Source organism: Orbicella franksi, chromosome 13 (assembly GCF_964199315.1).
Source record: "Orbicella franksi chromosome 13, jaOrbFran1.1, whole genome shotgun sequence".
In the NCBI taxonomy this organism is placed as follows: Eukaryota; Metazoa; Cnidaria; class Anthozoa; order Scleractinia; family Merulinidae; genus Orbicella; species Orbicella franksi.
This window is the reverse complement of record NC_138157.1, coordinates 21,758,561-21,785,694: the sequence shown is the minus strand read 5'-3', so window position 1 is coordinate 21,785,694 and position 27,134 is coordinate 21,758,561. Positions and strand designations below refer to the sequence as shown.

The 27,134-nt window shown below is 39.2% G+C and overlaps 1 protein-coding gene across 1 annotated transcript; it reads right to left on the bottom strand.

Moving 5' to 3' along the window:
* Positions 1-222: 222 nt before the first annotated feature.
* LOC145464832 (uncharacterized) lies at positions 223-27,134 on the bottom strand. Its single transcript, XM_081448633.1, has 30 exons — positions 26,793-27,134; positions 26,641-26,674; positions 21,682-22,068; positions 21,028-21,207; positions 18,083-18,175; positions 17,478-17,572; positions 16,467-16,695; positions 15,669-16,043; positions 15,238-15,320; positions 14,649-14,834; positions 14,060-14,140; positions 13,758-13,860; positions 13,293-13,442; positions 12,926-13,007; positions 12,313-12,421; positions 11,854-11,903; positions 11,497-11,608; positions 11,148-11,251; positions 10,298-10,400; positions 8,939-9,092; positions 8,509-8,575; positions 8,280-8,346; positions 8,026-8,114; positions 7,250-7,376; positions 6,926-6,967; positions 6,218-6,298; positions 5,194-5,272; positions 4,840-4,895; positions 4,048-4,167; positions 223-3,706 (listed from the first exon to the last, which is right to left on the bottom strand). Exons 1-30 carry the CDS (start codon positions 26,841-26,843, stop codon positions 3,650-3,652), a joined length of 3,546 nt encoding a protein of 1,181 aa, XP_081304759.1. The 5' UTR covers positions 26,844-27,134; the 3' UTR covers positions 223-3,649.

Sequence of the window (27,134 nt, the reverse complement as noted above, 5' to 3'; positions counted from 1 at the left end):
GCCGAGATGCTTCAACAATTTTCACCAACGCCAAAAGACCATTTTACAGTTGTCTGCTCAGTGACCTGGCCTTTGTATGGCAGCGAGGCTAGAGTTGACCTTGTTTTGATACAGACCTCACTGCTTTTGTTGTGTAAAACAAGTTGTTCTGATGCTAACTAGGTTCATTTACATGAGCAGTAAGGTCTGTATCAAAATAAGGTCAACTCTAGCCTTGCTGCCATACAAAGGCCAGGTCACTGAGAAGACAACTGTAAAATGGTCTATTTGTCATGTTTTACTGGCTGCACAAAACACACATCGGCGGGCGCTCTTATTCATCGACAACAGTCAATTTATTGGATTTTTACACAAACAAAACTGAGCAGCATCTACATTGTCGCTTATTGGGCCTTGATAAAACATCAAACGTTGCTTACAATTCAGGCGAAACTCAAACTTGCAATTATTGTTCGGTTGAGATAGACTCTGGTGAAATCCTCGCAAGCGTGTGGCGAGAGCTAGAGAAGGGAAACTTTGCAGTCCTGAAACGCTGCTGTATCCAAATATATCCAATTAGTGTTTTGCTGTGTTTTGGTAAAGCTGTTAATCTTCAACATATGTGAAACTTAGAGCGGAGTAATGTGGAGCCCTTGTAAAAGAAGCTGCGGAACACAACTTGGTCAGTAATATAAAGCGGCACATAACTAAATTTGACACTGTCTTACTTCACTCAAACTGGAGCAGCTTACGACGAAAACACTGAGGCAAACATCCAACAGACATGAAAGTATTGAGTTGTGGGCCAAAAATATCAAACATTTTGTGAATTTCGGACGGCATTTCCCTGCGCTACATCCGTAAAAATCCTCGTAGCATGTACGCGTGTGTGCCGCACGGGATAACGCAATTAACAAATAAAGAAGCATCGACTGTGTTCTGTTCTGTTGTAAAGCACGCAGGAAGCGGAAGAGCACGAAAGAAGTGTAGGGGAAAACACGAGACGAAGTCGAGTGTTTTACCCCACTTCTTGAGTGCTCTACCGCTTCCTAAGTGCTTTACAACAGAACAGAGCACAGTCGAGGCTTCTCTATTTGTTTTATGATAAAGAATCCAATAATTTCCCCACGCATCCGGCTGAATCTTCAAATTAAACTTTAGTTTCCAAACGAGTAAAAGTGACGTCAGCCGTGCACTGTTCTCTGATAAAGCACGCTAAAATAAGCCAATCGCAATCCTTGTTAGAAATGTTCAAATAATCTGATTGGCTAACGAAGCGACAGCTGTCAATCACAAACTGGACTTCAGCTAAACTTTCAGTTTCGAGTGGTTTCGAGCGGCTTTCGAGAGAAGAACGGTGCCTTCAAAGTTCGCTTATTAGTTAATTTTCAAATAAGAATCTAAAGGCAGGCAAAGGTTTGTAGTCCATAGGAATCCGGTCGTATTGTGGCTTATGAAAACGTGCACTTTTCCAATGGAAATTACGGAACCAGGAGCTCAAAGCTTGCGGACGAAAATGTGAAATGCTGAGTTGAATTTGAAAGGAGCTTACGGCTTGCAGCCGCTTGCAGCAAGATTACCCGAACTAGCGTAAAAGTTAGACAGACTAAACTGCTCCCACTGGTTCTACTCCGACCACAGAGGAGAATATCTAGAGCAACCTTTGAGCTTACCACACGTCATTTCACTTCGCTGGGAAGACCAGAGAACGAGCGAGCGTTACTACACTGCATGTAAGTGTTGTTTTGAGCAATTGTGCATTTTTACAAAAATAAAGCTTCTCATCATAAACAGAGACAGCTCAATTGTTGTTTTCTGTCGTTGTTTTACTTCTTAAGTATAATTTCCGCCTTCGTAACAAATATAATGTCTTTTATCGAAGCACTGGTTAGGTTGAGAATTTATTTCGCTCCGTGTTTTGTCGGCGGTAATCTAGCAAAACTTGTCATTTTAGTAAAGTTTTCACACTACTGTTGCTAACAATGGTCTCCGTGAGCCATATTTACTGTAGACATAGAGCTCGTTTCCATTGCATTTGTCTGAATCACAGGGAATGTTTAATTTGGGCCAAATTTGTCAAAATTCCGAAGCAAAATTTTGAAAGCCAGCTTACTGTCATCAACCCGTGCTCTGTTCTCTGATAAAGCACGCTGTTTCAGCCAATCAGAGCGCCCGTTATATGGAAACTTTATTATAATTTGTTCTAAAAACAGAAAAATTGTGCCATATCATAGGGACAGCCCCAATACTAGAAATGGCGCGCGCATACGGTCTCCGTCCCCGATTATGGCTCCTGGTATTAGGGTATTAGGGTGTTAGGGTATTATGGTATTAGGGTATTAGGGTATTAGGGTATTGGGGTATTCGGGTGTGAGGGTATTGGGGTATTGGGGTATTGAGTTTTTAGGGTATTAGGGTATTAGAATAGGAGTTTATTAGGGTATTGGGTTATTAGGGTTTTGGGTATTTGGGGTATTTACGTATTGGGGTATCAGGGTAATAGGGTATTGGGGTATTGAGGTATTGGGGTATTAGTGTATTAGGGTATTGGGGAAATACTTTCTCGTATCCGCTTTAGTACACGTTTCACTCTTCCCTATTTTTATCAACCAATCATGTCACGTATTTCGTTGAGTATAATTTGAAATTCTGTAACCGTTTCATCAACTTAGCTTTATTGTAGTCCCTGAAGAACGTTAATCCCGTCTAACCGAAATATCGGGCATTGAATTTATCCTTTTCAGCCGTCCGGTCAGCCTTTTACTTGGTTTTATGAATTACTCTTATACCCTAATTTCCCAATACATCTATACCCTAATACCCTTATACCCTAATATTTTAATACTATTATACCCTGATACCCTAATACCCCAATACTGCAATTCCGTAATACCATAATACCCTAATACTCCAATGCCCCGTTACCCTAATACCCTAATACCCTAATACCCTAACGCCCTAACACCTAATTATATAAATGCCCTAAAACCCTAATACTGTAACACCTTAATACCCTTATACCCTAATACTCTAATATCTCAAACTGAATCAAGGAAAACTCAGTGTCCCAGGTTCAGAATTTTAGTACTACAAACTTATCTCCAACAAGAAGTTCTCTGGATGCGGCCACCCTCGGGGAAATTGGAGGTGGCCATTTAAAGGGGGTTGGTGTATTTTGAATATTTTTAACTTGATAGAGAACATGGAATAACGCCAAGACAATCATGATAAACGTATGTTTGAATGTTTTTACCTGACGTTCCTTTCTATTCCGGACTCTTATCTGTTATTCCCTTTTCCGAAAAAAGGCAAACTACAGGTTGTAAATTTTGGGTGGCCGCTTAATAAGGGTGAAGACAATGGGAAACCCTCATCGGAACGACCAAAAGGTGGCCGTTAATAGAGGTTGCCAGTTTTAATTTCGGTATTTTACTGACAATCATTTGGGAATTCACGTGAACAATTTAACAAGCCCATAACAAAAGAAACTCGTCCGTTTATTAATTACTATAGCTATAAAAGCAAAAAAAAAAAAAAAAAGAAAAAGAAAAAATTATATATACACAAAGTATATAAAAGCGATGTGATTCCCTAATGTAAATGACTGAGCTTCTTCGCGGATTAGTTTGCTGCATGAAATGAATGTCCCCCTTGACGAGCATATTGCTGACTACATTGGCTTGGACGAATGTCTTCGATTAGGAGAGTGTGTCTGCGAAATAACTTCCTGTGGGACAAGAAAAAAAAAAACATCGACTTCCTAATTTCAAAACTCCATCCTCCACTAGCACAAGGTTGACTTGTTTCTCAGTGTCGCGGGGCACGTGATTAACCTTAAGTGTTAAATCATTTTATCACTTGATAGTGTTTATAGATTTTATACTTTTGCATTTTACTTCTTGTTGTAAAAGAATAAAATCATATAAAGTTACTATTGATTCCGTTTTTCAGACCTGTGGATGTTGAAAGAGAGACTGGAAGTGAAAAAAAAAAATCACAGCAGAAGTAATTAGTTGATGTAAATTGCAATTTAGCACAAGTTTTCTTAGTTATTTTATCACGGTTTACCTGTGGACAGTTGAGAAATGGCATTTCGTAGCAATCTTTGACTCGAGGGTTTTCCGTGCGCGGCATCTGATATGTTCTGCTTATTTGTAAATGGGCTGCCTCAAATCTGTCTTTCGTTGCCTAACGACATACAATTGAGACATTACCGAGTCATTGTAGTTATATTTAAAGAAGTATGGGTTATTGACTAGGTGTGAGGTCAAGATGGCTGGATATTGGCCAAGTTCTTTTTTTGCGTGTTTATGGACCGAGAGATTACATCTTACATTGTAAATTTTTTTTAAATTCTTATTTTGTAATTATTCTTTATTGTTTATTTATACACGACCCCACAAGCTGCAAGCTTAATTACTTATCGTGTTTAAATAAAGGTTACTTACTTACTTACTTAGACGGAGTCGAGGTCCATAAACCCCCAAAAAAGAACGAGGCCAATATCCAGCCATCTTGACCGAACAAGCTTGGTCAACAAAGGATTTCTTATAGGGCTTTCGGGGAAATTTTTCTTGCGGGACACGGCGGGTAGTCCCGAGCGGGCAAGATAGCTCCATCTTGCCCGCTCGGGTAGCCAATCACAGCGCAGGATTTGATTCATCTTGCCCCCTCAAAGAGATAGCCATATAATAATTATGTATATCACATATTTCAAATAGGGTATTTGAAGTCACTCTAAATGATTCTAATTTTTCCTTATATGTTGGAGCATTGCTGACTCTAATATACAATTTGTTTAATTATCTTTTTACATTCGTTCGAGCATAATTTGAATGTCATAAAGAAGACATAACCTACTTTCACTTTAACCACTTTAGTGTTGGGAACGCTGCGTAAGGAAAATCGCATCTTCTCTGTAAAAAAAAAAAAAACACACACACACACACACCTTAGTGTACATTAGTGTGTTTGATCTCACATCTGATTTTTATGATCAACAGACTTGTGCTAAACATAAGCAAATCATTAAACGATAGAAAGACCACACTTTAAGTAGATCCTCTGTTCAGTGTGTGCGAATGAAGAGGTTCGTCCATAGCATGGCTGATAACTAAATTCATCAACTAGTATGCGTTATTGCTGGTCCGTTATTTTCATTATTTTATGTATAGTGGACAATGTAAATTACAGTAGAATCAAGTAACTGCGTACCTTGAAGTTTCTTAGCACTTTTAAATTCTGTATTATCTTGCTTTGCATTGTTAGCTGTTGAGCCAGCCAAGTTCACCTGCTGCACGTACAAGCAAGCGTTATCACGCAATATAACCTCAGTTGGTATCTCTTAGATATCTTAGATATATCGAATATGCTATGATCGAATTGAATTTTCCATATCGTTGTTTACGACCGATATTTATAAATACAATGTATACGACAATATACAATATACGACAAAGTTTCTTTATATAGCAAAAACGAGAAATTCATTCAGCAATTTCAGATAACGGTCTACATACATTTCTAGGTAATTGTATTCCTATTTACAGGAGAAAAAAGCAAGGAGCAAAACAGACAAAAAGCAAGAAAATCATTTCAGTCGTAGCGTGGGTGCATCTGATAGGGGAAAAAATTATCTACTGTTCTCAAACTCATTAATATTTGATTAAGTATAAACAAAGGAGATCATGACCGTGACGATGTTTGGATATCCGATCTTAATTAGCATAGATTTTTACAATTTTATTTCTCCGTTTTCTCGTAATTTTTAGTTTTGATTAAGAAAATATATCAAACACTCAAGACAGTGTTTGGCTACATTTCCAGACACTTCGAAGTTCGTCAAAAATACTCCGCTGCGCGTTGTACTTTCAACTCTCTTCTTATTCTTTGAAAATGCGGTGAAACACGGCCTATCGTGTTTGATATACCACATGAAGCCTTTCCTCTCTTCTAGCGTTCAACTTTCCTCATCAGTGGAGAGAACTCTCATTTTCGACCCAAAAACCTCCAAGAAGATGACGTCAGTACTTCCACAAAGATCGGTTTCGGATCTCGCGGAGTTTACGTACGGGCGATAATTCTAATCTGACTAACACCCACTCAATCGCAAACACTTCATGGATCTCTATACAGCTTGCGAGTATGGAGATTGTCCAAATAAATCAGATGTCTTTCGAACGGAAGAGAGTTTAGTGTGTGCATGCAAAGTGAAGCCTCTGTATTCTGGCCAACTTACTGAAGCTGCAATAGACGATGCATTGTCGGAACCACGAGACAGCAGCTGTCTTTGCCTCATCCGTTTGAATGCCGAGCGGACCTGTAAAAAAAAATAAGGCGAACTGTAAAACGTAAACAGCGAAAGATGCCACAATAGAATATTGTTGTTTCTGCTGTCATTAGCATAAGCATTGTATTTTTCTTGCTACATGTATTATCTGCAATTACTTATTCTGTAAAGCGTGCAAATATGGCTTGTCAATACGTCAGTTACTATAATGATATATAATTTTAGTGATCTGATCTCATCTTGTATTTCTTGGGAAGAAACCTAAGTTTACAAGTCCCGTGGTTTTTATTATGTTCCCTCGCCATTTTTTCACTATTTTTTTCCATACTAATACTTGTAATTTCTTTGTTTCTTTTTTATGGCAAATAAATATAAATAGTTAAAAATAAAATAAAAAATAAACTAGACTACAAGTAGTCCCTCTTTCGCTTAGTCCGTCATGCGTGACGCGAAAGAAAACTGCGAGTAAAAAATGGCCGCGCGAAATCCTGGGGGCGAGGAGCGCGCGCTCTTCGCCTCCAGGATTTCGCACGGCCATTTTTTTTCTCGCAGTTTTCTTTCGCGTAACGCGCGACGGACTAAGCGAAAGAGGGACTACTCGATGTGTACACCAACACTAAAAGAACAAATATAAAACGAAATAATATTGCCCCTTACATCGCTGCTTCCCACACAGTGAGCCAAGAAGATAAACACTCCCTAGAAATAATTGAAATTAACAATGTCTAAGTTAACGTGAAGTGATTTTTTTTTATTTTTAACAGTTACCAAAAGTTAGTTATATACATGTAATTGAACTGCTCAAGGCCGCTAATTTAAGACGTCAATGTGGATTTGATTATACTTGTATTTACTTTCAAGGAAAAAAAGAGCTTGGCGACTTTTGCAATTCTTTGAAGAAAAGGATTGTGAACGCTTTCTGAGCATGTTACATATGAACAGCATTTTTCTATATCTATCGTGAAGAAAGATAATTGTTACCTGGAAGCTATTAGCAATGGCAAATATGTACTGAAAAGCTATCGTCTTTTTGTTTATAGTCAGAAGCCCAAACGCCCAGGAAACTCCAAGTAGAGGCAATAACACTGCTACGCTTTTCGTTCCAGCCCTGTAGGAAACAATAAAGTAAGTACCATAATAGTTTACAAATTATTGCTTCTGGCGTGAGTAAGCTAGAGAGATATAGTCTGATAACAAACAGCTCAAATAAACAAGGAAGGAATTCTTTCAGAAGAATTGGACTTTGATAGTATTGTGCAGCAAAATAACCCACAACTTTCAAGTAACAGTTTTCTTTATTTTAAGAAAACTAAGAGGTAAGAACAGCCGCAGCTGGGTTTTGTCATAAAGTTTTCTATTTCAGTCGTAATTACAAATTTGCAAATGACGTCCTTGGAGACGCTGGTTTTTTCTTAGGCAGCAAACAACTGATAAAACACCAAGCGGAACACTAGGACAGGGAATCAGTCGACAACAAGTTAAAACTTCTGACGGCGTACGACTGTTGAAATACGAGGGCTTAGCTAATTGCATTGACAGCAGTCTTGCTCAGCCGAAGATGCATGGTATGACTCTAGTGTAGGTAAATGTATATTATCTAAATTCTCTATTCTAACATATTTTGTGCCAAGTGGAACAGTTATGATTTTCAGACGGAAAACTAAGTTAAACTAACGAAACCATGGAAAAGGCCACATAATCAGTTTAAATCCTTTTGAGTCTTCAATAAAAATAGTTACTGTATAATTCTGACTTACTTGACGTGTCCATAGTCTGCTTGCGTCAATGTTGCTGACGCGGAATCAGTTACCACTTTCATAACTGCAGCGAGGACAATTAAGTTGATCTAAATGTGAATAACACAATTTTGTGTTATTTTGAAGCTTCTTCAATGTAAAAAGACGTCAAAAAAGTTTATCATTAAATTTTTTAAATAAAACATTCACACATCTGTGAAAACGAATGTTTTTTCTACTCGTGGTGCTAGACACAAAAACGGATCTTTGCTCACCACAATTACAGCCACAACTGGCGCCAGAAATACCCAAATAAAGTGGTCTTCTGTCGAAAGCCAACATCTGATGGAAAGGGAAGAAGAAATATATTTACTCTGTAAACAAAACAGTTTTAGTCTGCAATCACTGAAATCCCTCCGTTGATGGGGAATTGAAGAAAGGAAAGCTCATTCTAAAGGAAGTGTATTCTGAATACTTTGGACTGCTTGTAAATGACATACGTACACTTTGCTGGTGCCATATCCTGTTGGGTGAATTGAAGCTGCCACTCCAACAATAACGACTGGAACACCTGCGAAGTAGGCAACCCTTGCAACACAAGTCTGCAGACGTATTTAAACTTACCCCACTGTCTTGTAGACGCAGGGGTAACCAACATATATCATTTTCTTTTTTTTGTCTAAGGTGGTCTTAGTGTCTTGAACTTGGCCTGTGTCGTTCAAAATTTCATCCGCTTTCATTAAAGGTCTGTTGGAGCTATTACTTACAAAAAAAAATTCAGTTTCTACGTTAGGGTTTTGATTACTACGTTTGAACATCGCTATGTCGATTGTGGTCAATTCATCAAAGAGTCAAGGTGTCATCAAAGGTTCGTCGTTTGTCAAAACTCGGAGATAATCCATTGAACAAATTAGAAAAAGAAAGACTTACGTACCCCATCCAATCAAGTAGTAGTATTTCATTCTCACGCTGTCAGCGCTGAACACGCTAACGATCATGACATAAAGATGGAACCCTTCTATACACATCCAAGTGAAAGCCGCTGAGAACAAATAGTGCAGGCCTACTGCTATAACACGGCAAAGGATCTAAAAAAGTACATATTTCGAAGTAAAATATTAGAAGTTTGCATGATACAAACCTCAGCCACCATGTACAGAGAAAAACAATTAACGTACATGATAATTTCGGTGGATCATCAATGCTAAGGCTAACTTCGAATCTAGAAGACTGACGTATCATTAGGGCCATTTATACGAGAAAAATAATCCGCGGCTTACACAAGCCGCGGATTAAATAAGACGTGAACTTGACCATTTATACGAGCGTGGCTTATACAAGACGCGAAGAGCTCGTATAAACGGTTCACGGCTTATTTGTGACTAATGCTTCGCTTCGGTGTTCGTTGTCATAGCAATCGTGGTCCAGTCAACGATCAACCAGGAGCAACGAAACGAGACGGCAGGCTTCTTCACGAAGAAAACGAAAGCTTCAGTTAAGTATTTTGCACTACGGCTTCTAAATGAAATTTTTAGAGTCTCTGAAAAAATATGAACGAAAGCCGAGACAAGCTGGACGAGCGCGATTAAGAAAAGTGGGAGCGGAATGTGCAGGAGATAGATCTACATCTTACATTTTAGCCGAGAATTCAGGCAAAACTTCAGGGTTTCTCGTGAATCGTTCCAAAAACTGTGCGAACGACTTGGTCCTTTTATCGGCAAGCAAGGAACTTTCGCGGTGAATCACGAAGGGTTGCCAACGCTTCTGTATATCGCCAGGAATTTCTTGTTTTGGCCTGTGCTCCTCTTGCGGACGAGACCACGGATGAGGCATCAACTATCGCAGCCATTTCTTTTTTTTCCAGATCGGAATTGGGCGAGCTTGCGCTTGCGCAGTGTGAGTTCGCGACTTACGTAAGCCGCAAACAAGCCGCGATACGATTTATACGAGTGGATTCGCGTCTTACAATTACATAAGCCGCGGCTTATTTAAGCCGAGCTTGTGTAAGACGTGAACTGGCTAAAATGTACCGTTTATGTGGCAAGTTCACGTCTTATTTAATCAGCGGCTTGTGTAAGCCGCGGATTATCTTTCTCGTGTAAATGGCTCTATTAGTTTGCCATACTTCAATTGTTTAATTTTTCCTATCTCAGACACGGTTAAATCTGTTTATGTACAACAACCAGAGTAATGTTTATCTGCCAACTTTTGTAATACAAAGATTGTATTACGCCAAACTGTCTTTATACTTGAAGTGATTACTTGTAACCCAAAGACAAAGTTAATGTAGTACCTTGTATCTTGTGGCTTTAATGCCAGACAGAAACAGCGACTGGGCCAGCAGCAGGACAAAGGCTAAGCTCATATGTATTTTATGTCTTTCAGAAGAAAGAGTTCTACAGGAAAGAAAAGAAACTAACTTTCAAATCTAATTTCGCAAATAACGTAACTTGTAAGCCGTATTAGTATATACCCCACAAGTGAATAGTGCTTTTCGCGCGCCCTGATTGGTTAACTCGAAGGTGATTAGCAAGTGCTATTCACCTCTGAGCAGCCGGCGCGAGAGATTTTAAAATTTCCGACCGCTTGTCACACATAAAATAACGTTTTGGTCCGCTAATTATTCAGCTTGTGTGGTATATCCTGAAACAATTATTCACCTCAGTGTCGGTGAAAGTGATGAATATTTATCTTGCCGCTTCGCGGCTCGGTTAATATCCACCACTATTCACCTCCACTTCGGTGAGTAATTGTTAATTATTTGAGTTGGGTAAGAGTGAAAAAAACGGACAGAGATGAAACATATATGATAACTGTTCAGTCCTCTTGCGTTGTCTGACGCTCGATCCATCTCACCTTTACCTTGGGCGACAAAAATGGTATATTAAAAGTATTAATATGAACTGAAAAAGTTCATGTGCTACTTAACACTTACAGATACAGGCGTCTTTCGGGGTGCATTTATTCGTGCCTCATAGTACAGGTTAGTTAAATTCGTGTTTTTTTTTTTCACATGAAAGTGTAAATAATCTTGCAATATATTGCAAAGAGACGCTAGTCTCATTATCAAAGTTTGATACTGAATCAACTTTTTGATCCCACACTTCGTGTCCTTAAAGTTAGACAGAATGAAAGATACTCACTCAAATGCGAGATAAACGAGTAGGGTCACAAATAGGCAGGCAATGGAAAGTCCGCAGCCGATGTATGTTATAATACTGAGGGCTAATTCATTGTCTTCAGGAATCTTCAAAAAAGGTTAATACATGTATAAAACACTGTTCAGAGCATCTCGATAGACTGAGCTTGAAAAGATACCCCTTCACATCAACATCATGCCTCTACTACGACAACTATTTCTTTATCTGAAATCTTTTTTCAGTTGATTGATTTTATCGAGTCGTATTTGGCTGGCTGTTTTCTCGTTTTCTACTAACCAAAAATTAGTTTGATAAGTATACTATTGTAAATTATTTTCAGAATTTCATTTACCTTAACTTCTTTGAATTGTGTAAGAATGGCAAAGCTTGTCAAGTGAGTTGAATGACAACTAGTGTGTGTCTTGTTGACTTGCAGGGTCCTCACACCATCGGTAGACCAAGCACTGCAATGACAGTTAACAAACCCACACTCAGGTTATTGCTTAAGCCAGCTCTCGTAATTAAAGTTAAACAAAATTAATGAAACTGCTTTGAAAACTTAATCTTTACGCCTATGTTCCTGCTACTGAAGACATCCACTTACTGATTTGATGAATGCTTCATTTATGCTTTAAAATTTCGTTGCATTTAAGATAACAAGTGTGCACTGACTTTTGCATTACTTTAGTTCATCAGTCATCCGGCATACCTAACTCGAGGATCCCAAAATACACAGAGAGAACGAAAACTTCTTTTATCCTACAATGGTAAAAGAAGACAGCTTTTGTTATGCACATCGATTACGAAACAAACAAACAGTAATAGTCAAATTCTTCGTAATTTCTCTTACAGGACTTTTCTGTATGTTATTTTTAAATTAGCAGTGAGGGTTCTCCACTGCTAGATGTAATTGACACGGTAATAAAGTTATTATTATTATTACTATTATTATTATTATTATTATTATTGTTATTATTATTACTATTTTTATTATCACTATAAATATTACAAAATAATAAAATACATACCTTATACTTTTCACTACAATTTCACTTTTATTTAACTCGCTCCAACTGTCTCTAATCACAGCAAACGGTGAAGACATAATATTTGTTCCGAAATAGCTGTCATTGTTGAAAAAAAATGATAGCAATGTAAAATAACCTACCGGGTGATGGAAATGCAGCTCAACCGGGGACGTCATATTTGTTACCAAACGAGAATTGTAAAGTATAGAACAGGAGATGATGTGAGATGCCACCTTAAAATCATTGTGCCTGAAAAAAAGGAATAATTAACAAGACCTCATGGTCTTTTGTAGTTTCGTCTTGCGAGTGAAAATTAGGGATGTCATATCCCAATTACGCTTGAGAAATCTTTACAAGTAATACTGGAACAGGAATTTTCTGTCTTGGCTTACATACACCGTAAAATTAGTGGTCGACGGTTATTGGTTATTGCTTATTGCTTATTTCCCTTTAGCAGTCTCCGCCTCTCAACCAAATGATCAAATGAACCAAAACTGGTTAGGGATGAAAGATTTTATTCCAAATGAACGCGACCTTTATCTGAAATATTACGGCGTACTTTTAATGTCTTTGTCGATATTTATTTTGATAACATCCAACAGTGGTCAGATCAGGAAGTGCATTGAGTGATCCTATCGATTCAAAGACGACAACATCTAATTCATAACGTTCTTTTAAAATTCGACAATGATGCAGGTGCATTTCAGCTAGTGAGAACACACTTATATTTAAAAAATATCATAAGCAACTTACTGTTCTTCCGTACGTTCAGTAAAACCAGTTGGTAGAATGTTGCTGATATTTCTGTGTATTATTATGGACGCTGTGAATTCGTCTAAAATAAACGGAAATATTGGGTGTGTTTGAGTTGTTTTAAAATATCAGAACTAAGTTTAACTCAATCAATATCCTTGAATCAGTTCTATGGATATAAATATATAAATATGCTGGCGTTATCTCGTTACAAGTAAATTTGAAAATCGTAAACGTGTAGCCCTTTTTGTTTTCCTTCTCCGTAATTTTGTACAGCCACTGAGTGAACAACACAAAACATGATTGCAGCAGTATGTTACTCGTGTACTCCATAAAGCTTAATATATACAACATCTCGGTACCTTACCTTTGAAAGTTTGCTGTCCATCTAATGGTATCAATACAGCATCCTGTATATCTTCCCAAACAGTCAGATTTGTTCTTGTGATGTCTGGTAGCATGAAGTGTGTCGTGGTCTTCCTGTCTCCATTATTTTTAAAAGTTACAACTTGAACGACTGGAAACATAAGGCTGTGTCAGCTGCTTTACATTAGACTCTCTTTACAGTGGCCCATCCTCATACTGTCTTAAACTAGCAACTATAACTGGAATAGCCTGGGTAGTCCAGGCCCTGGATAGGAATCCGACGGTTCTTACTTAGCTAGGATTTACGGATGAGATAAATGTGACTATTAAGTCAAGGGCTACTGAATAAAAACGGGCCAAATTAACGCTACTTGCTTCTAGCAGTTATAGCTCATGGGAGCTGTGTGTCGCGTGTTGGATCAAACTGAAGGTGATATAGGAAAACACATTTAAAATGCACACTTACCAGTCCTCTGGGAGTAATGCTCAAACTTGAACTGTTGATTTTCGGTGGTAGTTTTCCCAACTGCCAGTGTGATGTTTTCCACTATACGCAACACAGTGGGGAGCTGATCACGGAAAAAGTGACAACGGTAACTGAGAAAATGCTTCTCGGGCTACAATGTATAGGGGGGTTATAACAATGAACCAATCAAGGCTGGAAGGACAAGGGACGTCCAAGGAAGCCGACTACTCACACATTTCATTTTATATTGAGCTCTGCAAAAACACTGCATTAATTAACTGACAAACAGTTTGTTACACGACCTTGTCTGTTGTTTTCCATTCATCTTCGTTCTTCATTTCAAAGCTGAATTCTGCCGTTGTCATCAGTGAGGCAGCCACGCTCTTAAAGACAAACAGTTCATGAGCTTTGAGATCAAACATCATTTCAAAAAGACAGGATTTCAAATTTTGCATTTTTTTCACGACAACTAAAGTAAACTGACTTTGCTTTCACTTATAGAAATTTTACTTTACTAATAACCATGAACGTTCAAGCAAGACAATTGACCGATGAACTATTATGCAGATAGTTGATCAACCAAAATACGCGGCAGTTGCGTTTCAATGAAGCCTTCACTGCTTTTTTCTTTTGATCTATTGCTTCTGATACCGTAGTGAATCATCCCTACTGATATGTGACTAACGCAAACCCATCGACCACTCCCCATGGATCCAGTGTTTTATATAAACATACTAAAACTGCTTCGAGTTCAAAAAGAAAATTAACAGCTCGGTAAGCTTTTCAGTCCTGGATCAGAATCACTCCTGAAAGCATCACTCGTGAAAGCATCACTCATAAAGAATGTGTCTGATTATGTTTACTAAAAATAGGAAAATATTCTTAGCTTACCTTCATAGTTTCTTGATGCTCGCCAGGTATTATGTTAACTATGATGCTAAATTCGTTAAGGATTTGTAGAAACCGTTCTACAGACTCTTCCGTAAGAGTTTCTTTCTCTACAAGTGTCTGGAATCGCTGTGCAAGCTTCTGAATGTCCTCTATCCAGAAGTTGTTGTGGGAGGTTCCCATGGTAATCTATGAAAATAAGGTTGGAGATGTACACTGTAGACTATACCAAACATTGTGCAGTTGAATCCCGCTATTTCGAACACTCAGGGGAATCGAAAAATAATTCGAAATAGCCGATATAATAAATGACTGAAGAACAAATCCAAGGGAAATTGTTTTGAGTTCGCAAAAAACGAGAAATTCGTATTAACCAAGTTCGAATTACCGGGGTCGACCGACTGTATCCGTGTCTCCCTATGGAGTCTATGAAAATGATGGAGACGTTCGCTTTTGCACTTCTAAAAACTAAGTCAAAGAGTTAAATTCCTCAATAACTTTTGTATTTAAGAACTTTTCAATTATTGGACTCTTCCATGTTTGTGGTAAAGAGATTGAAATCGAGACATGACAACATCATTTTATGCATTACCTTAAGGAATGTCACGTTCTTCAACAGTTCTTCCCATTCTGACGCAGTGTCAACGGGAGAGACAGGTGTTACAACAGTTAGATCTAGAGATAAATGAACATGTACCATTATACACTTTCATCAGTTATTAGGCAAGTCACTAATGATTCGTGTCGAAAATTATAGAAGACATAACTAATCAAATCAAAATAACGGTTCCCGACGAATTTAAACGTTTATTTCTCATTTCGCAGAAAATTATTTTAGAAAATTCCGACGAAATCACGATTCACGAGAGAAAATTTCACATCTCACGGGAAAAAAATTATGGCCGTTCACGAATCACCACCCTCAGTGTGGTAACAATGGAATGGCGCTTAAAGGCGCGTGCTATGATATGGAGGGCGCGTTATGATCATCGCTGCATTAAACCTGATCATACGTGTTCTTACCAGTTGGAAGCTTTGTAGCAGTTGAGTAATGACTAACATCAGTGGCAAATTGTCTAAGTTGGTTTGAAGTGAGATCGGCGACAGACGATGTGTACACTGCACTATGTGATTCTAACATAGTTTGTCGAGGGAAATCTGAACTGTAACTGGCAGCTATAATAAGTTCCTCTGTCGTTGAAAAAGAAGCAATTGGAAATGTGCTGGAACCAGTTTTGGTTGGAGTAAGTGATGGCTGGATTAAAGCGACAATGAATGTACTAGACTTCGGGGGAAGCGAAACTGTTTTGGAACTTGCGCTAGGCCAAGAAAATCCTTCAGGGTTGATTGGAAAGACCGTATCATTATTCCAGGACATGCTGTGATGGCCCGAATGATCTGCAACAAAAAACGATAACAATGCCTTGGTTCATTATGTTCAATCTCTTTGCAATTGTGGAACAACATGGCTTAATCTCAATAGGTATATCTCAATGCTGCTCGATTTATCATCTCTTCGAATTCCAAGGCAAGGCAAGGTAACATAAGGCAAGGCAAGGCAAGCCAAGCCAAGCCACGCAAGCCATAAGTCTAAAATGTATTGATGACGTGCCATTTTTGCTGGCGGAGACTAATAAAGATTAGTTGAGGTTCATTAAGGCAGGGCAAGGCAATTATAGATATGGTTGAAGTCAAGAGACGATGATCATGGTCTCTTGTGGTAAGGTCATCCTGTTTTGTTTTAACGATAATGCGTGTGTATTTTAAAAATCATAGCATTTGATTTTGTCACATGGTATTTAATGCTAGTTTCTAACAAACCTCTAATCGACAAAAATCCTGGAGATGCCCTATCTACGTTTGTACAGCCTGTAGAATTCCCGGGCTTTAGTGAGATCGAGCCAGACGATAGGAATACTCCACTGGCCAGGATATGTACAATGCCTCCTGCACCTCCCGCTGAGCCTGAAGTCCAGTTAGCTTGCGTATGACCTGTTTGTCCCGCATGAGCACCATTTACTTCTAGTGACCCGCCATTTTTGACCTGGACCTTTGGTTGATCAATTTCAAGATAAAATATAAGCACTTTAAAAAAGTAACCACCGACGAAGACAACACGTTGGTCTATCAAGTGTCAAATAACCGGGTTTGGGAGAGAAACATGGCTAGAGTCAAAATACTGCAAATTGTTCGATAAACAGAGACATGGACGAGCTATTTTGACGATATTCTCCCTAAATTGCAATTTATTTATTTATTTTGTTATGTTACAGCTATTGATTCATCTCGATCTATCAGTCTCCGGCATCGTTTGTCTGCATCCTCACCAAGAGAGGATCAAGGGTGTACGAGAGTTCATCCCCAATATATAGGAATATACCAATGTAATCCCTAGCTCTCAATTTATTTTTAGACATGGTACCCAGTTTGTCTTCGATAACACCATGTGCTCATAAGCTTTACGTGAATGTTTTCCTGGAGGATGTAAATGCACTTAAAGCATCTTGCACTGTCAACGTGGGCAGCTTCCGTTTCACAGGATCTACATAACATAAGAGGCATTACCTTTGGAACAAGGCCTACAAGAGGGATAAACCCCCTTACTCTTCATGCTGCCCCTCTTAATTCTAACAGATTCACTAGCTAGGATAAGTGCAGCTAAGCGTATTACGCGATAGCTAAGTTTATTTATATCGATGACTAACAAATGAACAAACAGATTCTTACAAAAAAGAAATTATAGCTAAAACAATTACAACTCTTAGAAACCTCTTTTCTTAGATCAGACCATGGATGACGTTAATATAAATGAAAAACTCTGAGGAAACCTACCTCGTTTGCCTCTAGGCGGATTAGCCCTCCTGAGCTGCCACTGTAAATTTCGAAATTCCCTTGTGTTTGCTGTGCATTAGCTTTGATTTTTGACTCTGTGATCGAGTACAAAATGATGCGTTTCAATATACCATAAATACTATTTGATTATGCGACACGTTTCTATTGTTAGTTCTAAGAATGCTGTGGCATAAGGGATGAATGTTCCGTTAAGTTTAACATGTCGGCGTAGCATCGATGTATTGAATCCTAACGGGGGAACTGAGGGACATGCGATGAATTGGTTAGAACCATTACTCATCCGACGAATCGAAAGCTCATTGGCTACTTTGGTCACTGTACACAATTAAATATTGTTTCTTATAGTTAATTTCTATCTGTATTTATTTTTCCTATATCATTGTAAACCATCTTACGTTAAGTTGTTTTTCTGTAAATAGTGTGCGATAATACTATACTAAACTGAAACTAATCCTATTACGCGCATCTACAAGAATCTCTCAACGTACAGGACTAGTTAATTCAATAATGTTGGACTGAAAAACGTGTTAAAAAGCTACAAATCAAAGCTTAACTGATTCTTAATAAACTCAAATGGTAAATACCAATCTCTATCGATCCCCTTCTGGCCACAAACTGAATAGCCCCACCACCATGGCCAGGTTTTGTAATTGTTTCAATAGATTTCAGATAAGAACCTGTAACAGATGAAAATATAAAAACACTACGTAGAAAAACTGCTATACTTAGCAAATAGTGTGGCCTACTGATTAGGGCGCTGGATTTGTAATACGGGGGTCCCGAGTGCGAATTCTCGACCTTGCGAATAGATGGATCTGTGTTTGATGTTCCCAAACTCTACTACGTTTTGTAAATACAGTGCAAATCCGCGCGTGTAAGAACCAACACTTTTTTTTAAGTCTGACTTCATAGGTTGTTGCATTTTGGGGTAACTATTGGCAATTTAGGCCAAGTAGATTCTTAATTAGGTTCTTAATTTCTACGTAAGATATATAGCTGTTGATGTTACCACAAAATAGATAAACGTGGGTTTAGTCCCTGAATATTGTGTATCTATCTTGTAATAATAAAATGTATTATCGTTTGTCTCACGATGTAGTCACTTGAGATGTAGATCGCGACGTTTCGACTGCTTACAGCTAGTCTTCTTCAGGCGATAAGGTCGACTGATTGCACGGTATCATTGATATCACAAAGGTCGGCTGTGATTGGTGCATTTCGATCCTCCTATTGTTCCATTGTTCCGGCGAGTAGCTGTTCCCTCAGTGGTCCGCTGTTGTACCGTTCTCCTGTTGTTGTGTTTCTTGATCGTCGGTTCCACGCTTCAGGAATTTCAATTCCACTATCCCTGTTGATGTTGTTAGGGTGAAGTCTTATGTGAATAGCTTCCTTGACCTTACGTGTGTACCAGTGAGGATCTCGATCAATAAACTTGACCTCATTCCAGATAGGATAGTGGCCGGTCTCGTGGGTGTGTTCAGAAACGGCGGAGGTCTGGGTACGGGCGAGTCGTATATCCCTGTCGTGTTCTTTGATCCTCTCCTGCATAGATCTCCCTGTTTCCCCGATGTAGACTTTGCCGCACTCACATAAGACTTCACCCTAATTGATTCCGGACCGTACCAGCTGCTCAACAAAGATCCGACAGACCGCTTGACCCGGAAGCTATCTGAGAAGCTGCTAACCCTGAAACGGAGTGGACACATATCAGAGGCGGTTTATAATAAGATCAGACCCCGACACAAACAACCACCTAGGATCTATGGTTTGCCGAAGATCCACAAGACCGACACACCGCTTAGGCCAATTGTATCGTGTGTCAACACCTTTGCATACGACCTGTCTGCTTTCTTGGCTGACGTATTATCTCCTCTTGCAGGTAACTCGAACTTCACAGTGAAGAACTCAACTGACTTCGCCTCCACCATCGCCAGTGAAGAGATCCAGGACCACGAGATCATGGTGTCTTTCGACGTAGAGTCACTGTTTACCAACGTACCGATCGAGGGCGCCGTACAAGCCGCGCTACAAAAAATGGAGAACGACGCAGGCCTGGCTGACCGCACGACACTTACACCAGTTCAAATCGCGGACCTCTTGAATTTCGTATTAAGATCTACGTACTTCCAGTACAACGGATCGATTTACGAACAACGAGACGGCACAGCCATGGGGAGCCCTGTATCCGCGGTTATTGCTAATCTCTACTTGTAGATATTTGAAGAACAAGCAATAGAGTCCGCACCTTGCAAGCCTAAGATCTGGAAACGCTACGTAGATGATACTTTCACCATCCTGGATCGGGATAGAGTTGACGTCTTCCTGCAACACCTGAACAGTCAACAACCATCAATCCGTTTCACCATGGAGATCGAGAACAACAACAAGATCGCCTTTCTCGACACGTCAGTTTACAGAGAACCTGATGGCCGCCCTACCACCAGTGTCTACAGGAAACCAACACATAATGATCATTACCTAGCGTATGATTCACACCACCCTCAGTCAGTAAAGCGCGGGATTGTGAAGTGTCTGTACGACCGGGCTAAACGTCTCGTCACCAAATCATCAGTAATCGCTGGAGAGAAGAAACGTCTGTCATCTGTACTTGTTTCTAACGGATATCCCTCCTCTTTTGTACAGAAGATCACAAAGGCACGAACAACCCCAAGAAGAGAGCCTGTCGCGGAATTTAAATCCACCGCCGTTTTACCTTATGTCCAAGGAGTTTCGGAGTCTCTCCGCCGCTGCCTAGAACAACAAGGCATTCGCACCGTCTTTAAGTCCGACGCGACACTCCGGTCACACTTAGTGCGACCAAAGGACACCGTCAACCCGGCTAAACAAGATGGTGTTGTCTACAGGATTCCCTGTGAATGCGGCAAAGTCTACATCGGACAACACAACAGCGGACCACGGAGGGAACAGCTACTCGCCGGAACAATGGAACAATAGGAGGATCGAAATGCACCAATCACAGCCGACCTTTGTGATATAAATGATACCGTGCAATCAGTGGACCTTGTCGCCTGAAGAAGACTAGCAGTAAGCAGTCGAAACGTCGCGATCTACATCTCAAGTGACTACATCGTGAGACAAACGATAATACACTTTATTATTGCATCTACCACGATGAATAACAACAACCTTTTCCTCGATATTTTCTTGTAATATAAAGTTGCGATATCAAAATCACGTTCCTTGGTTACATAATTTAACGTTTCCCCTCAACTGCTTGATGTTGCTTGGCTAAACAGGTTCTTATATCTGTCAGTATTAAAAAGGAAAATTTCTTCCAGCAGGTTCTTAAACCACTATATAGGTTCGTGCACGCGGGTTTTACTGTAACCAACTGGTCAGCCTTCTGCCAGTTGGGATTTTTAACAGGGTTATGCTCAATTTACAATATTGATTCGTTTGCTTATTTCAGTTTCATTTAGTTTGTTCTTTTATTTTTTATATCTACTTACTTCTTATTTGCTTAACGACACACCAACAGAGATCTACGCACTATAGTTAGAGTCTGTACCTGAACTGCCTCCAAGTAGAACGTGAGTGTCTTTCTTTCCATACTCCAAACCACTGTAGCCTTTAACCTGGACATCCTGAAACGCAGGGTATCCACCCTTGCCACCGTGGCCACTTCCACCAATGCATTGCGAGTACCAATACATCAGGTAATTTTCGCTCGTGCCACCCGGTCCATTTCCTTTAACAGACACAAAAAGGATACTGTCAAATCTTAATTGATGTGTAGCTTGTCCAGTTCTCGTTCAGATAAACCCTGATTCCACTCTCGCGTCGTTGCAGTTTTCACTCGAACTTGGGAGCTCTTTGGACGTGAAAAGGTCAAGCACAGAAAGACGTTCACGTGTGAACGTTGTTTGAAATAACCTGTGGTTGTTTAATCTTAAATGTTATATCAGTAGGAACTATATGTACCAAGCAATGTACCACAGAAGCCTCGAACCCAGACGTCTCCCTAATACGCAAATACTATGGCTGTGCAACCGCACAGATGGCTACTAGAGTACGCTTGTAAGTTAGCCTTTCGCGCAGGTCTACAAAGTGAGGCAGCTGTAGAGTAGGTTAGACTCAGAGGGCAGTTCATTCCCAGCGAGTCAACTTTTGAACAGAGCTAGTTGGTTTATTAGAATAAATCTAAATGACTGCACCGGCTTACCTGGTATTACAGGTGCTAACCAGTCTTTGGGTTTGCCGATGGGCATGTATCCTCCAACACATTTTCCGTCCAGCTCAGTCGCTGCACATGATAAATCGATCATAGTTTTAAGAACTATATTTCCTTCAAGTGATTCGACAGATAAAGCATTTTCGCCGGATATATTCACGGTGGAGTTGGAATTTAAGATGATATCCTTGACAAACACGAGCCGCGCGACGCCATATTTCCATTCGCGTGAGTCTCCAAGCTGATTAATAAAGGAGTGGTTAGATTCCGCCAACAGGAGCAAATCTGTTCTGTTCCCTTTGTTATCTATAACTGACGCGGACGGTTCACTTGTGTTTATAAGAAGGGTTTCTCCAGGTTCTAAAGTCAACTGTCCAGCTAGACGTGGGATAAACGATACAAATAAGTTTGCTTAGTGAGTTAAGATTTCCAGTAGTGGCCAGTATCATGCTAGACACAGCTTTAATGAAATGTAAAGGAAAGCGTAAAATCCTAACGGTTTGAGAGATCTGGGAGAACTAAGAATTCACGTGCATCATTTCAACCAACACTGACCTCGGAGTTTAAAATTTTTTGACTTATTGTTGTTCAGATTGTCAGTAGGAGATAAGTAACAAACTTCAGATAGGGACCTTATTATTACATTTTAGATTTCTTGACTCTTTTTAAGCGATGACGTAATCGTCGCTTAATTCTGGCGCGCAGCATTCCTTTGGATAGTGATTTCGCAATTTTTTCGCGCTGCGCTCATGTCGAGCACGATTTATCCCTCGGTGGAAGCGAAATGCACTCTGGGAGCTAAAAAATAAGACGCACCAAAAATTCGCCATATTTGGTTTCGGAGAGTGAGAAACTTGTCTTTTGCGGCCGTCGTTTTGTAGGATCCACAGAGAGCCTTTAATTTCAGCATGTAAACAAAGATTTTGAGTGAGGATTGTGCTTTATCCAGTATCGGATAAATTTGTGCTCAAGGATAAACTCATTATAAGAACATATCGTGCATACATACAACTTTCGATCGACAAGGAAGTCGCACACGCGATAGGTCCAGGGTCCACATTAAATTTACGTATTTGTGAGGGCTGTGTAGGCCGAACCTTTGCCTGTCTTGAAGTGAATTGAATGAGCACCGTTAGAGTACTGTATGAGTACTGTAGGGGCACTGAAATATTTGAGCTAAACTCATCTGGGGACTGAAATATTTGTAAAATTGAACTTGAATTGAAGAAGAGCATTGAAGAAGTTCGCTGTCAAACCAATAGAGATACCAGAAAGCAACGGACAACAGTGTAACAAAAAGGTCAGCTATCAGCTATCAGGTATCAGCTATCTGCAGGTTGTAGCATCGACAAAGTGTTGGTTAGATTTCCAGTTGTTAAACGCAGGTATCGGGACTGGAGGTATGGTGGCCCATTGTTATCATATGAAAATCAGCCAGAAATTCTTCTTTTATTTAAAAAAATATATAAAATAAGAATTAAAATAAAAAAAAATAAAAACAATTAAATAACAAACAAGAGTAAAAAATGAAAAAAAATAGACATAAAAAACGCAGGAATAAAAAATAAGAATAAAAAAAAAACAACAACAATAACAATAACATTTTGTAAAGTAAAAATATTAAAAAGAAGTATCCTCGGGAAAGAAAACGTCTAAAAAGAAAAAGTCTAACAAAAGGGAGCGATGATGAGAAAGTCCTTTTCAGCTTTGGGCCGATAATGTAATGATTATTATCAGAATGGTATTCTATATCTTTCATGTCGCAAACGTGCAATCCCGGTAACCCTCTGTGGGAACACAGCGGTCAAACGTCGGGCATGCGCAAATGGGTGCATTTTTGGCAGCCGCGCGCCAATTTCCGGCGCAAAAATTTAAAGGAAAACATGGAAAACAACCGGTGTCACGCAAAATTTACGAAAACAAAAATGAAAAGTTCATAGAAATCTGTAAAAGGAAAAGAAAGTAGGTAAAAGGAAAACTTAAGACTTCTCAGGCACAAAGTTACCGGTATTCTGTTGATTTACCATTTTGTTTTAAGCTTTACCAAAAAAGTTTATAAGTCTTGAAAACCAGTGTCATGCTACCAGCCGACGGCGTAGTATACATTCGTTTGTTTTTATTAATCACACGATGCGTGACGCCGGAAAAGGACGACAAGCGGTGTGTAAAAAGAGAAAAAACTGGAGAAGAAAAAGACAATTACACTGATTCGGCTTCGCTCAGACGAGCTGGTAAAATCTTGGCAAGGACTGGGAGGATTCCGTCCGCATCCTGGATTTGTCTGGAGCACAGGAACGAGATGAATCGAACTACAAACGATGTTCATGTCCATCGTCATGGGGGCCTGGCTGGCCAAAATACCGATCCCAAACCGCCTGTACCAGGTCTTTGACCAGGTGGGAAAATCTTTTCCAAACTACAAACCTTGGACAAACTGGTGCACTAAATGCAAAGTCGAGGCGGACAAAAAATTCAAGAAGCACGGAAAATACAAACCGCGGAAAGGAAAGACCTGCAACAAGCAGAAGGTAGAACAATTTTTAACTCTTATTTCTCTTAGCTCTCGTTGTACAAGCTAAAACACAAACAAATACATAAATAACGAGGACAATGTCATTTATAGGATGCCGATGACCCACGAAAAGAACAAGGTTATGAAAATATTTTGGCCGCCTTTAGTTGCCCCATAGCTCGCACATCCGCAGACGTTTGACCGCTGTGTTCTCTGTGGGTAAATTAATCTCGTACCTTGAGTCGTCGTTCCTTACTGCGTTACTGCGCATGCTGTCTTGACGAAACGAGCTGGTCAAAGGGAACGAAGACGCTGGGTACGAGGGTGGTTTAAGCTCCGTTTGTTTGTTTATTTTCGAACTTTCTAGACAGAATTTTGGAAATGGCATGTTTTGCACGAAGTTATATAAGTCCTTGCGGGATTATGTAAGGTCCATGGGGACACATGCCTCTATAAGCGGGAACGTTATTTCACTAAGAAAGTATCAGAGAAAGTATCGTAACTTGCGGAAGGTTCACGGCCGGGAAAAGATTACAAGAATTGTAAGTAGAATTATGACATAATTTTCAATTTGTACTTTTGTATTAGTTCAAGGTCAATTACGACAATTACGGCACAGAGCCTCAAAGTAATTGTAATTCATTTCTTTCAGTTTGACTCTATACTTCTAGACAGAAGGAGTGCAAAAATAAATCTAACAATTCCCAGCTGATGAGGTCTATTTCAAGTCCAAACCATGGCAATTAAATGGCATCGCTTCTGCATGCATTGCGTGCCGTTTATTTTAGTATGAACAAATGCGCCTTTTTTTTGCAGAATAGTTCTTTACCTGAATAGTGTTTCATCAAGTAAAATGCGCTTTTTATACGTAAAAAGGAATTTGGTCTTACCATCGTGATAACTTATAGATTGCTAAAATGTTTATTGACATTAAAAGAAAACGTTTTGCTTTTTAGAGAAAATGTTGCGTAAAAGAGGCAACTAAAAGGATAATGAAAAAAAAAACCGTATGATTGCGTCTCAGTACTCTGGAATACATTGCTTTGCTTACTTAAGTCCTTAACAAAGTAAAAGAAACCTTGAGTTTCCTGCTGCTGAAACCTTGCTTTTTAGTACTATACTTATTTCAACCGTGTCTATAAGATGAGGTTTCGCAAAACATTATTACAGTTGAGTCTGCGGTCCAATATTTTTTTGTTTAAAAAGGCATGCAAACGAGGCGGGTGGGTCAATACAAACCAGAATTGACCCTATCGCCTCGTTTTTATGATAAAGCGCTGATAACTGTAGTAACAGCTATTGGGGTCAGCCGTGCTACATACATATGCAACAATACACAAGAAAATACACTGCGAGGGATGATGATAAAAACATAATAGTCGAACCTATCGCCTTCGCACACTGATCAGACCGGAGGCTCAAAAAAACTCGCCTGATCGCAGGCTTTACTAAGAGATTGATAAAGGCCTTTTTTAGATGGATTGTGCAAATAAAATATGCCTCAATCTACTTATTTTCCTTTTTTTAATGGCATTTCACGAATAACTATTAAAAAGTTTCGAACTAACAGAAGCAATTTCAAAACGATATCCTGCGCGAAGATTCGCTCTCCAAATTATGAGAAACGCCGTCATATGGCAGTCGGTGTGCAAAGTACCCGAGCATTACAAACCCACGTAGATGCCACTTTAAGTTGTTGATTATTGAAAAAAAAAAAAAAAAGAAATCACTGCTGAATATACGTAAGAGAGAGAATTATCTTTTTGACCGACTGCGCTACGGGGGCGAAAGTGCATAAAACTATTATTCAAATAGGTGGAAACGATTATGCACCGCGGGTATATTGTGCCACTCCGGTTAGTTTTTGAAGATGGTAATTAAAATCGCTTGCAAATTAAACTTGACTTATCTTGTTGGTCACTAGTATGGCGTCAATCATTCCTCCTGTCATTAATGACAACGTTTTCCTTCACACAAACTAAACAGTGCATCAAATTTGTGGACCAAAATGTCAATTGCGCAGAATATTAGGTGTAAAAAGCTTGTCGGCTTTTGATAAACTAACGTGTTTAGGAGGATTCCGTAAAAAGTGAGATTGTTTATTTCAAAGAATTTTCACAACAAAAGGGACACTGTTGACAGATGAAAGATTTTGATCATATTTGAGTCAACATGGTCTTTCCTTGTTTTAATTTTAAGTAGGGGTATTGTTTTCGAAAATGGCAGACAAAAATATTATTAAGGGGTGAGGGAAAAGGGAGGAAACCTTATTTGAGTTCAATTTCTTTATCTAACTTAGCTATTTCACTGAATGTCTATTTGTTGAAATAGGAGAAAGAGCAGTTAGAAAAATCTTATATTTTCCTCTTAGACTGAGAAAACAAGGATTTAAGAGCTACTGCTGGCACTTTATGAAGAAATAGAATGTCTCTACTTACTGTTTGCAAACTGCTCTGTGGAAAATTGGGCGGCCTATAAAGAAAGGAACAAAACAAATGAATCAAACAAGGTTCGAGAAGTTCACAAGCCTGCCTCATAACTCGGCACAGACCAACCCAAACCCTGCAAGTGAATCTACACAGAAAATCACCTTTAACAATACGACGAACTTCCACAATATGACAGTCGAGATAGGGCTCATTCTCGAAATGGTATGATCAAAGATCTTTGCTTGATATTACGAGCAACATGAAAAGATAATGTTCTACGCGACTGATAATAAACGAATTCTGGTTGCAGATGGTGAAGTAACTGAGAACATTCGTCGTATTTTGTAAGTCTCCCATGACGACAATGCAAACAAGTGCAGGTGAGTCAATTTTTAAGCTTTGATCAATGCCTTTATACAACATGCAAATTTGGCGGAATATTTTAATCTGACTCTTAAGATGCCAAATTTAATAGATTTTTCCTTCGGGATTAGGTTATTAAA

Coding starts and splice junctions, on each gene's coding strand:
- LOC145464832 (XM_081448633.1), bottom strand. CDS start 26,843: ATGAGCCCTATCTCGACTGTCATATTGTGGAAGTTCGTCGTATTGTTA. Junction 21,208..21,681: donor GTTAGCACCTGTAATACCAG/GTAAGCCGGTGC, acceptor TGTCTGTTAAAG/GAAATGGACCGGGTGGCACG. Junction 12,422..12,925: donor ACTGAACGTACGGAAGAACA/GTAAGTTGCTTA, acceptor CCTTTTTTTCAG/GCACAATGATTTTAAGGTGG.